This window comes from Indicator indicator, chromosome 1, assembly GCF_027791375.1.
Source record: "Indicator indicator isolate 239-I01 chromosome 1, UM_Iind_1.1, whole genome shotgun sequence".
In the NCBI taxonomy this organism is placed as follows: domain Eukaryota; kingdom Metazoa; phylum Chordata; class Aves; order Piciformes; family Indicatoridae; genus Indicator; species Indicator indicator.
The window spans coordinates 59,004,078-59,017,877 of record NC_072010.1 but is presented as its reverse complement, the minus strand read 5'-3'; the positions used below and the strand labels follow the sequence as shown (position 1 = coordinate 59,017,877).

Genomic DNA, 13,800 nt, shown 5'->3' with positions numbered 1-13,800 from the left:
GACAGATTGGTTTGGGTTTTGTTTTGGTTTTGGTGTTTTGGTTTGGTTTGGTTTTGGTTTGTTGGGATTTTGTTGTTGTTTTGTTTGTTTGGTTTGGTTTTTTGTTAGGCAATGATGCTCTGTGCCTGCTGTCCTGTTACCAGATCCTTTTGTGAAGAGTATGTCTCCATATTCTCAAGAACTACTTTATTACTAAGAAGATCTCTTTGGCCCTCCGCAGGCAGATGGAGGCGACAGAGGTTCGCTGCAGATTGAGTATTTGGAAGTGATGACTTCCTTGTAGTTTGCTGAGTCTCTCGTAAATGGGAGCTGCCTGTCTTGAGAGTCTTTGAAAGTCTGTCCACAACTATAATTTCTCAGATTGGCTCTATTTTTCAGTCAACTTAAAAGGGCAGATAAAGTTGTATGTCTCAGTGACCTGTAGGTAAGAGCCTCTTACAAAGCTACCTGCAGGAATCTTCCTTTTTGCAGGATCTGGAGTAGGTGAGCAAACAAAAAGTCTCTGAATTGTCCTGCAATAGTATTCCTTTGCTTTCTGCACAGAAGCATCCTTTCAGGTTGTAATGAATTTTACCCTGAATCTTGAGGATGAACATGTTGCACCTCTTCAACATTGAATGATTAGGTTTGTACAAGAGCAGAATTCATACATCCTCTGCTTTTGTTCACTTGAAAATATTTTAGTTGCTTATTGTTCATCAAATGTACAATTCATAGAAAATAATGATGCCTAGTTTAAGTGAAGTCTCAAGCAGTTACTGCTGATGAATGCATGTAATGCATTTTTTATTATAGTGGATACTCTTTTGTAACACACTAACCTTTGTATGGAAAAAGAAGTATTTCTGACCTTTATCCCAAGAGAAAAATAGTGAGTGTGAAAATGGTAAAGCTGCATTTATATGTGAAAAAGCTATTAAAATAATAGTTAGCATTAGATTGATGTTTCATAGAATCATAGAACATCTTAGGTTGGAAGAGACCTGAGAGATCATTCCCACCCCACCCCACACTGCCCCCTCCACCAACCCGCCGCCATTGGCAGGGATGCCTCTCAACTAGACAAGGTTGCTCACAGCCCCATCCAACCTGGCCTTGAACATCTACGGGGTGGGGTCATCCACAACCTTTCTGGACAATCCATTCCAGAATCTTGCCATCCTCGTAGTGAAGAATTTCTTTGTAAGATCAAATCAAAACCTGTTCGCTTCAATTTAAATCCATTTCCCCTTGTCCTATTGGTGGACACTCTTGTAAACTCTCTCCAACCTTCCTGTAGCTTCCCTTCAGGTATTGGAAGGCAATTATAAGGTTCCCCCAGAGTCTTATCTTCTCCAGGCTGAACAATCCCATTTCCCTTAGCCTATCATAGCAGAGGTATTCCAGCCCCTGGATCGTGTTTGTGGCCCTCTGTGATGGTTTTAAGGCCATGCCTTTAGTTCCTCCATTTCAGTTGATTTTACCCTTATATTACCAACAATGCAGTCTCTACTGTAATTATATTTTTTTGGTACATTTCACTGAAAATTCCCCAAGGCAGCACAGAATGTGGTTAAAATCAATTTGGGTTATGTTTTACAGTCCCTACATGGGAGAAATTATTGTTTGCAGTGTCCCCATTTATTTATGTAAGCCCAATGGGCAAAATTTGCAACTGGTACCTCTAGACAGTTAACTAAAAGAGGGCAAGAGAGCAAGCTCAAATGTTAACTCCTTGTCTGAGTACCCTGCTTAACTCAGTCACTGGTGGTTCCCTCTGAAGCTTCAGCTTCTCACTCCCAGGCAATCCTTTGGTGCAGTTCAGGGAATATTGTAACTGAGGAGCTGATTTCAAAGAAAGGTCTCACCAGGTTAGATTCTAAGTCACACAGTTCTGTGATGCTATTCCAACTTCAGCCAAATTCACAAGCTCTTTACCCTCTCAAAGGAGGCGATGTACAACCCAAATGTCAGCCTGGACATAAAAGTTCTCAAGTTCCTTCATATACCTCAAGAAATTGGAAAGCCTGTAGAAAAATAGCATTGTAATTATGTCTCAGGTCCACCCAAGGCCTAGAGGAACAAAGAATCAAATATTATTGCTTGAAGGCAAAGGGGGCCTTCTGACCTTAATTAAGCAAGGGGTTAGGGCCTTGGCTGTCCTTATATAGCACTGTAGACACCCTAGCAAGGTCTACACGTCACAATACTGATTTTTAACACTGCAATTAAAAATTAATCCATTTTTATAAACCTTAATTTCCAGATTGTTTTATGCCTTCTTTTTTTTCATGAGCTTTCTCTTTGTTAACAGAATTGCAGGTGTAAATAATAGTAACTGAACAGCTGATTTGTGTTGAACTTTAAATGAAATGCAGATACAAAAATGTTGATACAAACTGATGCCAAAGCTGAGTGTGGGCTGTGAAAGCTTATCCATATGCATATCTTCTTTTCATGTAGTTCATTCATGTCCAAAATTTACCAGGTCTATGTGATTTCAGAATAATAACAGAAAGGAAAAGGTTGACTCATTTAATCTGCCTTTCTGATTTTTAGTTGTTTCATTTTCATGTCATTTAACACTAATTACTTGGATTTCATTCAAAACTGTCTTTGACAATCCAAAGTTGATGATAAACTTGAGAATCTGCATAAGTGAGAAGTTCTGGAAAACTGTTGTATGGGTGCTGGTATCAGTTTGTAGTGTCTTTCATCCCTGGGCATTTTCATGTTCAAATTCTTTGGTGTGGGAGTACATAGCATACCCTACTAAGAGTGTAACACATACAGTATAGTCACTTTATTCTTCAAATATACCCCCTAAAGAAGATTTGCAATGAAAAGTGTTGATGAATAGCAGTTCACTATAATGTACCAAACAACATTAATTTAAAACTACCCTGTAGTGAGACCTGCCTGAACTTTCTCAAATGATTTGAACTTTCCAGCCACTGTGAAATTATTCTGGGCAGCTGGCCAGTTCCTCAATACACTGGGTGTACATCAATAGAAAAGCTTTTAATTTTGAACATGATTGATCTCAGCCTGTTTTGAATACTGTCAGCTAAAATGAAAGCGAACATTGCAATCAATTTTCCAAAATAATTTAATTTCATTGAAATATTTACAGAGCATTTAAAGTGAATTTTGCATACACTTGCTTCACAGACAATATGAAAACTGTATCTTTCACTCTTTTTTCTTCCATGATCAAGATTAAATGAATAGAGAACAAACCAAAAAGTGAGGAAGAGCAGGTCTTATCCCTTTGACTATGATTAACTGTTTCTCTTTCTTCATGTTCTCACCAACAAGCAAGTGTCTTAGAAACTCAATGACTGTGTTAAATTTGAACCTTAGGTTTGCTGTGCTAAGAACACTACTTTCAAAATGGTTTTTATCTCTAGATTCAAACTGGTGGTATTAAGAGATACACACCTTTGTTAGCCCTTGGAACTTTTCAGATGATCTTGTTCACATTATCAGACCTCAGAGCATCTCCACATTTCAGGCTGTCAGCACCTGCCTGGGTCAATAACGAGATGTCTGCATGTGCAGAGACTTCTCACTTCCTGCTTCCCCAGAAGAGGATCTAGGCTGCAGGGGAGGCAAGACAGCGCTCTTCATTCACCTAGAGATGTGAAGTGCACTGTGGCATGTTGTGGTGGGTTGGAAATTCCCCCAACATTAAATTTTGCCAGACCATCTCAGTTGGAAAGCAAATGAAGCTGTATTTACAAGCAAAACTACAATCTACAATGGAATGCAGTCAGTATGTACAAAATATACAGTATTGACAATCTTTAAAGGTATTTACAATTAATGAACAGCACAAGGAACAGCACAAGGCCAAAGTTCAGCGGAGCTGAAACAGCTTCGCCCTTCCCTGCCTCCTTCCCTACCCCCCTGTACACAGAAGGGACAAGAGACACAGCAGAGAAGTGGTGGTTAATAGCAGTCACAACAAAGCAGTGCAGCCAAGGTCGGTAAAGCCAGGAGAAGATCAGCCAGAGCTGAAGAAGTGAAAAGAGAGATAGATTGTTTTGCACAACTAGTTTAACTTCATTATCTTTCCAATGGGATTGCTTAGAATTATCATTATTTTCCTTTTTACACCCAATGGTGATTTGTTTACATTTTACCACTCTCTGTTCAAGATCTGCGAAAACTCTTTAAAGGCATAGCCTAAAACTACCACACATGTCTCTTCTGGTGAACACAGGGAGACAGTGTGGAAGCACGGCTCTCCTAATCATATCCTGCTGCTTGTCTCACTCCAGTCCTTTAATGCTTGTTCAGCAATTCCAGTTACTGCTATCAAGAAAGTTACAGTATGCACTTTTAGAAGAGCTCACTATTTTCACCCTGACTGCACAGGCAGTGATTAATATCTGGGTAGCTGTAGTACTACTTTCTAAGATAAAATAATTGAGACCCTCTATTTATTGCCTTACTCTCCTCCTCAGATTCTACATAACGCTGTGTATACTGTGGCTCAAGTGCTGTAATACAGTGATTAAAAAAAAAAAAGTCAACATTTTCATTGCTAAAACATGGACAAAAAAGCTTTAGTAGCGGGCAGAGGTGGGGTGATTTGTGAACAGTTTTGTACTGTGACTCTTTTGGCCTGGTGGAACCATTGTGGTTATGAGGGAGATGCCAGCTTCCTGCCAGGAAGGCTGCTATCTCCAGTGGGGCAGTGATTGCTTTTCTGACCATCCCAGCACAATTGTCTGACCTCAGCCACGGTACATCTGCATTAGAAAGATAACCCTTCCCCTTTTTCCTCATTAGTTATTACTTGCCATCTCTTCTATTCACCCTTGCCCCTGCCTATATCTCCACCATTCATACTCCACCATTCATGTGTGTATTTAGGACGCCCTCTTAAATTTATTTCATTTTAAGGGCCAGATCTTATTTATGCTAAAGCTGGTTTTAGCACTCACCTTTTTGTAAGGAAGCCTTAAAGTCATAAATAAATTTACTGCTGAAGCTGAATGAAGTAGTATGGATGACATCATACCATGTAACACCTGGGCTGCACCATGGGAGATGATTACAATGAAGCAGCTGCTGCTGCCACCACATTTACAGTGTGTGCAGGTCAGAGGGTTTTGCTTTACAGGAGGTTTGGTCTCATACTGAACTACATACCTCATCACACATGTAGTTTGAAGCCACTCTAAGGACTCATCATTGATTCTGATCCTTAAATGAGTCTCAGTGCCTGGAGTGCTAATGATTGAAGGTTTCACTTGAACCTGCTCTGACCAAATGGAGATATGGCCATAAGGCCTTTGTGGGAGAAAAAATCTGCAGCTATGCTCTCTTCAAATATGTTCTTCATGAGTTTGCATTTCTCATGGATGTCTTTTGCATTGATCTAAGACGGTTATGTTAAAAGATCAGGCAGAGTTTGAATTTCGGGCATCTGTATTACTCAATATATATTACTCAACCTGCCATTGGAATCCCACGTTAAAATTTCCTCTCTGCCACTCCTTACCATTTATGTATTTGGAGGAATTCTTCTCATTTAGGTTTAGAGGAGATGGTTGTAGTGTATGTATTATGCCATTAAATCTGCTCCTGTAAATTCAGGCACCATGAAAACAATGGAAATAGGCATGAATTCCTTCTATGGCTTTACAGCTGTAAATGTTTTCTACCATTCCAGCAATGACAAGAGTATTTAGCCAGGATGAGTGAACTGTTCCCAGTAGGGTCTTTGGGGCTGGATATCAAGGACCATTCAAAGCAAATCAGGCTAGTATACATTTCCTTGCCAACAGTCATAACAATAATAAATAAAAATTTAATAAAGAAAATATCCAGATATTTATATTTTGGGCTTAGCTGGGTTTTGAAACACTGCACCATCATTCCCATATTTCAGCACAATCCTGTACCTTTAAAAATACGTATTTATCATGTGTTAAAGAAAGTTGAAATGTAGAGGTTTTAAGCAGCAATACAAAACAGGATATAAGACATGTGGAGCAACAATTACACGCTAAGGGCAGAGAGAACAACTCAGTGAAGCTCAATGCCTCACACTTCCCAATGCGTAACATTACCACAGCATGAGCAATTGGAGTTACTGTATAGAACTTCATTGAAGTTAGGTATTTTAAGGCCTATCTTGAATCGTTCTCCTATTTAGACAGGGAGTGGATATTGCTGTTCTCTTGCTTACCTTTGGAGCTGTGTAGTTTCCTGCTTCCAAGCTCTCCCTGATCTGTTCTGCACTGCCATTTCAATCTATCATTTGCTCTCTATTCTGTATACACTGACTCCTGTGAACAGGAGTTCACAGCAGTGAGAGACATTGTCCATGCCAAAATCTGTATATTTATTTCTTATTAAATTTTCTTATTAAAAGGCAAATAGACATGTAAATTGTTTTTTTTCCTCTAACAATTACCCCTTCCCGAAGCTTTTCAACAGTATGATGTTGCAAAAAAGCACCATTACATTACCCAGTTTGTCTCCTTGTGAGTGAGTGATTTCTGCAGTATTATGGCATTTCAAGGGTTTGGTCTCAACTGAATTTGAAATGTTGAGCAATTTCCCTCTGGAGACCTCTATGAATACTCAGAGATTTCCTTGTAAGAATAGTAACCTTTATTCTTATCCTGGAAAATCCCTTTCTTAATTTCATCCTCTCATTCCTATATTTGAAATGCTATATTATGTTCTTGAAATAATTTGTTTTCAAATCTTTCTTACATGAATTTACATAGTCTCTCCAGCCCTTACTTTATTACCAGTTATGTTAGATACAATAGAAATATCGGGCCCCTTTAGTTTTTCTCCTTTTTCCTCCTTTGCTCCATCTGGGTTATATATTTTTTCATGGGTCCCTTCTGCACTATTTTGGCTTCTGAGTGTGAGACTGGAAAAATGGTAGTTAGAAGGGAATGCATACCCAAGTATGTTCTCTTCAAAGCAGCAGACAGGAACTGTGGACTTCTGTAGCACTTTCCAAACCTGTATAGTGTCTAAACAACAGAGACTGGTTGTGAGCATAGTCTTTGGCTGGTACTGTTATTGGTGCCCAAACTGGCCTTTTGATACTATATTGAAGTACAGGTTCTTGTTTAGTTTCTGATCTTATTCTTGCTGTAGGGTTTTTTTTTTTCACTCTGTCATTTCTTGCTTCTGTTTCTAAATCTGTCCTTCTTCTTGTCCAACATGGTATTTGCAACTCTTCACATTTTAATATCAAGTGAATTTTATTAATATCATCATTTCTTCATCTAAGGATCATTAATGAAGCAGTGAAACAGGACTGGACATAATACAGATTTATGCAATATTCCTTTTCTATTCCAATTCAGTGCTTTACCATTAATCATTAGTCTTTGTTTCTGGCTTTTCAAACACTTTTCAGTCCATGACAACTTACATCCAAATGAATATGAATTGATTTTCAGTTTAAGCTGTCCTATGGCTGGAATTAGTGATGCTACTTGATAGCATGACAATGCAGAGCAGAGCAGTTGTTCTTCTATAGTTTGTTGTGGATGTGAGCATTTCACTAGGAGAGTTAAAATTCCATTTGACTTCCTGTGCAATTGCCTCTGGTTAAAGTATGTCGCTAATGTCTATCAGCAGTATTCCCTGCAGGTGCTGAAGGTGAAAATCTGTTTTAATAAGTTTTAATAAATATAAGCTTCTATGCCTATGCACAAAAGCAGATGGGAAGAGGAGGACTGAAATAATCTCAGTTAGACGTATGCTTATCGAAATAATATGCAATAAATAGAATAATTTCACTGGTTCTTATTGACTTGGTATTTTGTTGCAATGATGCAACTGAATTGCTACATAAGATAGTCAGAATTCAGGAATCATGCCTTCATCTCATATCTTTTTTATCTTACATTATTAGATTTAGCCATCAGCTGTCCTTTCTATACTTAGCTTCCTTGGAACAACTGTTTGTGGATACACAACGTCCGTTATGTGGTTTGCTGCAGCTCAGTATCAGAATTGCTGATGGATTATTTTGAGTCCTTTTTTATTACTTACAGCACTCATCTGAATGTAGTTTTCCTGTTATTTTCATGCTCTGAGAGATGGATTCCTTTAAAACTGCTCCCTTTGAAAATGCTGTGTCCAATTTGAAGATCAAAGAGCTGTCAGCATATACAGAAAAGATAATGTTTATTTGCTTGATAAAGTGTTAGGGATCTGTGAAGAAAACAGAAATAAACATATTGGATAGGACACTAATATGCTTCATATTTTAAAATAAAAATGATTAGAAATCCTCTCATTTTGCAGCTTTCAGTTAAAGGCATGGTATTCTTAGGTGTTTGTCAGCTTCTCGCTTAAGCAGACCAAAAAATTCCTGAGTATCAAAGTTACTCTCTGTAGTTCTTTGCTGCCATCTTCTGTTTCTTTAGATGATTGCCATTATTATTTGGATTCTGAAAAACAAGGCTGGGATATTACAGTGCAAAATTTCCCTTACTGTAATTTTTTTCAATTTCCTTGTTTTCAGCTAAAACAAAGTGAAGCAAATGCAGACACAAAGGAAAAGCTTCCATTGCGTCTACGCATCTTTGAAAAATTTCCAAACAGGCCACAAATGGTGAAAATCTCCAAGCTTCCTTCAGATTTCACAGTTCCAAAAATAAGGTATTGAAATATTTCCTTTACTAATATGCTGTAAACTTGTCTGGTGCCATGCAGCACTCTAAGTATTGTAACTGTTTTGCTTGTGAATTAGGCAGATAGTTCATAAAGTCAGAAATCAAGCTGAATTAACATTGACATCACAATGATGCGACATTTTGGTTTTACCTCATTTTTACTTTCAAATTAAAAATAGTCATCCTGTAACTCCTTATAACATAATCATAAAGGCTACTAGATTTGGAAAAACTGTCACAACTACAATACAATTGGAAAATGTGTTGGTGTTTCTCCAATCCCATTTAAATTTTAGATTCTCAGCTTACAGACAACTGGCAGTTTAATCAATTCTTATGTAGCTTTTTTAAAGATACAGCCAACTGGCAACAAATCATTAGAGGGAATTACACAGGCCACCCAATAACAGTTATTCTGTGATGACCTTGTCCCCTCTTTGTATTTGCATAGTTACCACTTTCCTGTAAAACTCATCTTAATGATCAGACCCTCAGCTAGCTGCTAGATCATCAGTTACAGTGCTCCTTGGTGTGGTCTCAAAAAAAGCTTATAGAAATCCAAGTGATATTCTAGCAAGTACAGGCTGATAAGTACACTGAAACAGCACAGGCTGGCCAAACAGGCCCTCTGGCCCTGCCCATTCCGGTATCCCCCACAAACTCTTGCCGTGAGAGAGGATGGTGTGAAAGACAGCTGTAATTGTTTTGAGTCTCCTGAGGTTACGTTTCTTATGATTAAACTCTAAAGGAAGATAAGGCAACTGGTTTGACCTTTCTGTATCATCTAAGCTGAATGAAAGGAATAATGCTCATCAGAAGGTTCAGGAAAAACAACCTTCCAAACTAGTGACAGTTTTTTCACTTTTAGTATCAAAACACTCTTTGGTTATTGAGGGCATTCTTCTCCTAGTCATAGTCTTTTGTGATATTTCTTTCTGGATATGTTTTCCCCAGAGTATTCTAGACGTGGTCATGCTAACTACTGGAACAGATTTCAAACTATCACTAGCACATCATATCTTTAAATCTGAAACTATTGCACTATGTAGAATAATGTCTCCAGAAAAAATAAGTTTTAACGTAGTCAATTTACACTGAAAATAGGGCAACTTCACTAGACTTAAAATACAGCAAGATAAATGTATGTTTGTGGTAAATAGAAATGCTTCTGTTTTAAACACAGCATATGTGAGGCACGGAATTGCTGAAGCACGTTAATACTGGCATTCAAAGCAGTTACATGAACAGATGTTGTTTGAAATCTTCGAGAAAATTTCTTGCAGAGAGTATGTTTCCTTTGGATTATATCAGCATTTGATTTACATTGAAGTAACAACTCACTGTTTAATGAACTCAAAAGAAATGAAAACTGCAAAAGGCACTTCAAATGTTTAGCACTTTAACTGGTAAATAACTAATTAAATAAATAGTAAAAGGAATAAAAATATTTTCTTTGAAACTACATGCTAGTCACTCATTTCTCAATTCACATATGGATTTCTTTGATAAATTAATTCAACTTTTAAAAGTTGTTTTGGCACTTTGTCCGTTTATGCATTTATGACCTAGAACAATTTTTTCTTGCAGTTTATCCATCTTAGTACTAATGGGTTGTGACATGTAAAGAAGAACAAATATTACCTCTTTTGGGGGTTTTACTCCATTGCTATCTTTATTTTTTTCACAAGGGAAAGTTTTATGAAGCAATTTATTGATCGCCAGCAACAAGATACCAGCTGTTTGCTACGAAGACTTCCTTCAGCATCTTCTTCCTCATGTGACCACTCTAAAAGATCAGCAATTGAAGACAACAAATACATTGATCAAAAGGTAAATAAAGAGGATAGGGCACTGTATGCCTTTCCTTGAGTATTAGGAGGAAAGACCTCAGATCATTCAGTTTGTCAATCTTCCTAAAAGTGAACACAGGCTAGGATGACAGAACACAGGTAAAAGACTGTAATTAATTTAGCCTAAGAACAGACATCACAGCAGTTCCCCGTTTGGTTTAAATTTCCCTGTCTCCTTTGACTTCAAAATTCAAGATCTGATACAAAATTTTGTCAAAACATCTATTTTAAGAAGATATTTTTTTAAATAGTTTTGCTGTTAATCACTGAGAAGCTAGTGGAAAATTGAAGTTTGTGAATATAATACTGGATTTTTGAATGCCTTGATACTGTTAGAGCATTGAAAACACACTCCACTAGAGCACAGTCTCCGTGTGGTCACTGGAGATGAGTGAAAATTTAAGAATTGTATCTCTGTAGGCTTGGGAATTGCTAGAAAAGAAGTGGTGAACACATATATTTCATACCCATTGTGCTAAGTGCTGCTAGCATTGGACTGGCATGGATGTTGGGATTCAAAAAATATCAGGCCTGCTTGGAATGTTGATGATGATGATGATGCATAAGTAAATGTGTTCAATTTCAGATACTTTGCAAAACTACAAAAGCAGAAAAAAATCATGTGCAAGATGGAAGATACTGGTCTCAGATTTCTAATGTCGTCTACATTGATACAAATACATATATAACTTTGGATTTCCTCATATGTGGTTTGCAGCTGTAACTCAGGACACCAGTAGTACAGGCAGAAAACAATGCTCTTCTGACAACAAATTGAAAGAATTTGCAAATTGCTGTTAATTTCCATACCTATTTCAAGTGCAGAACCCATCCTTGTGGCCAATGTATTCTATGGTGTCAGTAAACCAAAGTTGAACAGCATGGCCTCTGAGGGTGGTTTGTGGTAAAGTAGTATTTAACAGGCAAAGAAGGCTGTAGGAAGGAATCAATCCTAAGTGGACATCATCTCCTCTAACAGGCACAGGAGAAAAATTGGATAAGTTATTAAATTACAAGCCTAGGGGCAACAGAACGATGTCAGATATCACAAATGATAGTTCTCAAACACTGTTTGAAGGTGTGTCTCCTGTATTTGAAGACAGATAAATATCTGGCACAGTTTATTCAATGAGACCTTGCAATATGAAAACAGAATGCTGAATTGTTTTCAAATTTTCACTTCTCTCCAAGAGCAAATATGAATGATCCGACTTTCATTTTTGCATGAAGTGGTTACAAACTGGTTTTGCATTGTCAACCTGCTTTAAGCACATGCCTCAAGGGCAGAATCAATAATGAGTAATATTTCTGATAAATGTAGCTTAGAACAAGGTATTTACATGTTCCTATTAAAAGGGAGAAAGCACTAGGAAGGATTTTGTGAATGTAATTACTCTGGCTTTCTATAGTTACAGTTGCCAAGGCAACCTCACTTTTTGTGTGAACAAATCTTCTTAAAAATACCTTATCCTTAAAACACGCTTGAAAAACTGGTTGCACTTAAATGTAAGCCTTGCATGCATACTCTACTTTTCTTCATAAAAAAGGAAACCTGGCCAAACATTTCACTAATCCCAGTGCCTAGTAGGATGCATTCACACTTCTCCTGATAGCACTTCAGTGGCTTCAGAAAATTTTCACTTTTTTTTTTTGCGTTATGGTTGATGAAAAAAATAGAGTGGAATCAAATGGTGAGATTCTGCTGGACAGATTTGACTCTGTCCTTCCTTTGTGGTGCCTGTGGTGAAGGAACTGTGGCTAGTTCCTTCAGTTTCTTCTGGACTTATATCAGTATTTCTGCATTTCACACCTCCTGTGAAGATATACTCCCATAACATCCTCACAGAAAAGCTCAGGAGATGTGGCATAGATGGCTGGTCAGTGAGGTGGATTGAAAACTGGCTTGACAACAGAGTTCAGAGGGTCGTCATCAGTGGCACAGAGTCAACTTGGAGGCCTGTGGCAAGTGGTGTCCCCCAGAGATTGGTATTGGGTCCAGTTGTGTTCAATATCTTTATCAAGGACCTGGATGAGGGCATTGAGAGTACCCTCAGAAAGTTTGCTGATGATACAAAACTGGGGGGGTTGGCTGACACCCCCTCAGGCTGTGCAGCCATCCAACATGACCTGGACAGGCTGGAGAGCTGGGTGCAGGCAAACCTCATCAAGTTTAATAAGGACAAGTGCAGGGTCCTACATCTGGGGAGAAATAACAACAGGCACCAGTACAGGTTAGGGGCTGCCCTGCTGGAAAGCAGCTCCACAGAGAAAGGACCTTGGAGTGCTGATGGACAGCAAGTTCTCCATGGAACAACAATGTGCTCTTGTGGGCAAGAGAGCCAATGGGATCCTGGGATGTATCAAGAAAGGTGTGTCCAGCAGGTATAGGAAAGTTCTTCTACCTCTCTACTCTGGCCTGGTGCGACCACACCTGAAATACTGTGTCCAGTTTTAGCTCATGTTGTGAATAAGGTTATTAATTTATGAATTATGAAATTATGAAAAATAGTTGTTATTAATTATTGACATTAATAATAACCAATTAATCACTTTTATATATATTTATTCTGATGCATGGTTGTGAGAACATATTCCATAACTGGTTTAGTATATACAATTTGACCCTATTAGAATATTTACAGAACTGATTTCTAATTAAAGGAACGAAAGGTGCAGTTCCACCGCTTGTCCACCAGGTGGTGACTCGACAAGCCTCTTGGCGGCTTTAACTATGTACAGAGAGTAATTTACAATGTTATCAAGAGGCAGTTCAAGCTGGAATATCATGCAGCTAGGCACGGGTGCTTTGAGCTGGATGTTTCTGGATGTTGCACATGTGAAGAGATACACTGTGTCTTTGTAGTGAAGCAAGCTGCTGGGTTACTCTGGCTGCTCGCTGTCTGTCTGCCCGGGGCTGGTCCTGGGACGGGCAGGGGAAGGCTCCAGGGGCTGAGGCTTCGGCTGAGTCTCTGGTGGGCCGCAGGGAGGGGGCTTCCCTCCGGATGGTGACTTTCTTTCTCCTCCCACAGCTGCAGAAGGGGCAACTTTCCTTGGCAGGGTGGTCCCACAGCACAGCTGCAGCAACCAGGGTCTGGCAGGATTGGTGCAGTTCCCTTAACAGAGTCGGTCCGCCAGGTCTGGTCCTTTGGGGTCAGCCCTCGACGTGGGGCTGCAATGGGCTTCGGGGCTGGCCCGCACGGTGTCGGGGTGACCATTACTGGTGGACGGGGTCAGCTCTTTCCTATCCCAGAGACGGGCTTTGGGGAACGGGTGCGGTGGAGCAGCGCTTCCCCCTTGGCTCAACG

The 13,800-nt window shown here is 39.0% G+C and overlaps 1 protein-coding gene across 2 annotated transcripts in view; it reads left to right on the top strand.

The window, feature by feature from the left end:
• Positions 1-13,800, top strand: part of NALCN (sodium leak channel, non-selective) — a 217,427-nt gene that overhangs the window by 153,246 nt on the left and 50,381 nt on the right. For both annotated transcript variants that reach the window (XM_054400249.1, XM_054400241.1), the window contains 2 exons: positions 8,495-8,631; positions 10,334-10,475. In XM_054400249.1, coding sequence (XP_054256224.1) covers positions 8,495-8,631; positions 10,334-10,475 — 279 coding nt within the window. The remainder of the gene's footprint in view (positions 1-8,494; positions 8,632-10,333; positions 10,476-13,800) is intronic.